At 31.5% G+C, this 3,578-nt stretch overlaps 1 protein-coding gene across 1 annotated transcript in view; it reads right to left on the bottom strand.

Annotated features, from left to right (window-relative positions):
* The window catches only part of LOC122635553 (glypican-6), a 133,815-nt gene that overhangs the window by 9,647 nt on the left and 120,590 nt on the right, over positions 1-3,578 (bottom strand). The window contains exon 2 of the mRNA XM_043825886.1: positions 2,967-3,137. Coding sequence (XP_043681821.1) covers positions 2,967-3,137 — 171 coding nt within the window. The remainder of the gene's footprint in view (positions 1-2,966; positions 3,138-3,578) is intronic.

Below are 3,578 nucleotides of genomic sequence, written 5' to 3'. Positions count from 1 at the left end.
GAAAGAGATAATAGGAAACGATGGTCTATAGATCTCTATAGTTATGCATCTACCTTTCCTACACGCCTTGCAACGGCGTCGATTCGAGAAGATCAAGCGGTAGGATTACACGTTGGGGAAAACGGGACCTTGTCGGTTGGGACCGCTGGGAATTAGGATTAAAAGATTAGCAAAATTGCCGTTTCACGAGAGGAGTTCCGGATCGGACCGGTAGCTTTTCTCACGCTTCTTCTTGGCGAACGTGTCTTCTTGAAATATCATGAGAAAATAAGAAAAGGTAAGATGGATAAAGAAAAAAGAAAAAGAAAAAGAAAAAAGGTCGAACGAATTTACGAAAGATTTCTCTCTAATCATCTCTCTATCTCTCTCTCTCTCTCTCTCTCTCTCTCTCTATATATATATATATATATATATATATATATATATATATATATTAAAGAGAGAACAGATAGAAAAAAAAAAAATATATATATATATATCTGTCTCTCTTTAATATTTATTCTTTATCATTCTTTTCAATTTTTTTCTTTATTTTTCTTTTGTAATCTTTACTCGTAACCATTAATTTTGTTAATTTTTTTTTTGTAGAATTTTTTCTTTCTTTCCTTTTTTTTTTAAAACTTTTATTCGTAACATAATTAATTTCTTTAATTTTCTATCGAATCTCTTTTTCTTTTTTTCTCTTTTCCTTTTTGTTTTTAAATCTTCATTAGTAACCATTGATTTCTTTATTTTTCTATCGAATTATTTTCTTTCTATAAAAATCTTCATTGCTAATCATTAATTCCTTTATTTCTCTATAGAATGATTTTCTTGCTCGCGAATCTTCGATATTCTCTGCCCCGTATGAATCATTCGCCACCCCCGAAGTACCGGTTCGAAGAACAATCCCTTTTTTATATACGTACAAAGTGAAATTCTTTTGAATTCGCAATAAAATCGTTTCACCGCGATCGAACCTTTCCGAAGGTTCAAAGATAAAGGATGCTCGGTTATAAGGTAGGTATGTCTGTTCGAGGAGAATAACCCTTGGGAATGCCAAAATCGTTCGTAACCCCGTGGCCAAGGGTTCGTAACCCACCCAACTCTCTACCACCCACTCACCCCTTCTATCTTGACGTCCGTGATCGTGGTTTAGTTGGATACAAAGGGAAAAAGGACTTGAGGAATGGATAGGACGAGACTGGACGGAGTGATGATGGTGATGGTGTTGGTGGTGGTGGTGATGGTGGTGAGATAGGGGGTAAAGGTGGATAAAAGGGGTGACTAAAGGGGGATAACAAAACCGTGAGGAGGAGGAGAGGGTTGTCGCGGAAAGTTCCGAGTGACGGCTGAGTACGTGCGTATGAGATTCCACCCACCGTTTCACCCTCTTTTTACCCCCTCCACTTACTCTCTCTCTCTCTCTCTCTTTCTTTTTTTTTCTTCTTCTTTCTCCCTGGGTTTAATTAAAAAAAAAAAGAAAAAGAAAAAAAAAAAAAGTCTCACGAGTTCTCACTCAGCCCGAAGAAGGATCTATCTACGAAGGGTGCTCGTCAGTATCCACTTACTTGTATCTCGAGGGTGGTTTAACAGAAGGGTGGCTTGAAATTTCGAAAAAAATCGATATTTCGTTTGTTTGGATTTTCTTTTCTCTCTTTTTGTTATTTTTTTTGTTTTTCTTTTTTTTTTTTTGTTTTTTTTTGTTTTTATATTTCGAAGATTGTGATTCATATTCTTGAAGAGTATTATTGTGATTTGGTTTATCGATAAATTTGTATAATCGACGATGATATTACGTTCGAATGAATGGTCGTGGAAGGTTAATTGGTTAAAGTAGCAAGGTTTTATATTAGGGTTATAAGGTTATTATCGATCTATCATCTTCGTTTTCTTATTTATTTTTGCTAATTAATACGAAACAAATGATAATTGTAATCGATGAATTTGATAAGGGATTTTTCGATGATATTTATAATTATTCATAAGATTTTTACGTAAATAGGATTTGTTTTAATTGATTTATAAAATGATATATAAAATTGTTTCATTCAACGATATAATTGTTAAACGACGATTAAGAAATTAATATTTTTAGTTTTAATAAATATTCCATTCGCTTTGAAACTTTGAACGTGATTTTCTAGTGCTTTTTTTCTTTTCTTTTCTTTTCTTTCCTTTTTTTTTTTTTTTTTTAGCGACTATCAACATATCCGGAGAGTCTTGGAAATTTTAATTTGTAATTTATACTGATCACAAATTTTTATTCATAACATTTAATTTACGATACTTGCTACTTTTGTTATAGATTAACTTGACTCTGTTTTTACTTAATATAATTTCTCGATTTTTGAAAATCACGACTTTCATACAATTCTATTTTTTTCTTGTTAAAATCTCTTCTTTTTCCTATTTGAAATTTTGAATACTTTAGCCAATGAATCGCAACGATTTACTGCGGAACGCGGATTTATTCATCACCGATTTAATTAATTTCTCGTATAAATCTCTCTCTCTTTCTATATATATCTATATATATATATATATACACACAGATTTATTCATAATATTATAAACGAAAATTAATATCTCATATAAAAATTCGATCGTTATATCATAAAAGAAAAGAAAAAAAACAGTTAACACTCTTTAAAAACAAAAAAAGAAAAAACACAACAACAAGTAGTTTAACTGGACGAATTCTACGATGTACTGTATGTATGAATCATAAATGAAAATTAATATTTCATACAAAAATTCTATAGTTATTTCATTTGAAAGAAAAAAAAAAAAAAAAAAAAGGACATGTCAAGCATGATAAAACTATCGTTTAATCAGACCTATTTCAAATATAATATATAAAAGATTTTTCTTTCATTCGTGCAACCGTAATATCTAATAAAAATGTATGCATCTTATAAAATGTATAATATATAAAATCAAAACCTTTTCGATTGATGTTCCATATCTATTTGCGAAATACTCACTGTGAAACCTATTTCCACGAGTGGACAAGAGCTGATGAAGTCGTTGAAGAGTATCCCTAGTTGCTTTCTCGTGTTTATCTCGTGCCCTTGCTTGTAATCGTAATTCCATGTCGGCAGAACAACAAACTTCCCCTCCGCTGCTTATACCACCGCATATTTTCAATTCCTTTGCTGTAATGTGAAAAAGAAACGGAGAAATTAACGAAAGAGTATTAATTAAAAAAAAAAAAAAAGAGAAAATTATAATAATAAAAAAAAAAAAAAAAGAAAAAACAATTAAAGAAAAATCGAAGATCGATCAAACGATACGAGTCGTCGAATCGCAAATAGAAAAATCGCGATGTGGATATATGAAAGTTTGTAGAGATTGTAGATATATGAAAATTAAAGGGAACATTTCATTTTTGGCTTTTATCTTTCTTTCTCTCTCCCTCTCCCTCTCTCTCTCTCTCTCTCTCTCTCTGTCTCTCTCTTTCTCTCTTGAATTGTAATTTCACTCTTTAAACGATATCTCGCAGCGAAGTAAATCCGATTTAGTAAGGAAAAAAGCTTCTCGTTCATCGTAGAATCAATTTTCTGGGATCACTGCATCCAAGACAGAAAGAAAGAGAG

This window comes from Vespula pensylvanica, chromosome 18 (genome assembly GCF_014466175.1).
Source record: "Vespula pensylvanica isolate Volc-1 chromosome 18, ASM1446617v1, whole genome shotgun sequence".
Classification (NCBI taxonomy): domain Eukaryota; kingdom Metazoa; phylum Arthropoda; class Insecta; order Hymenoptera; family Vespidae; genus Vespula; species Vespula pensylvanica.
Note: the sequence above shows the minus strand (reverse complement) of the source record. Positions and strands in the feature narration are given on the sequence as shown.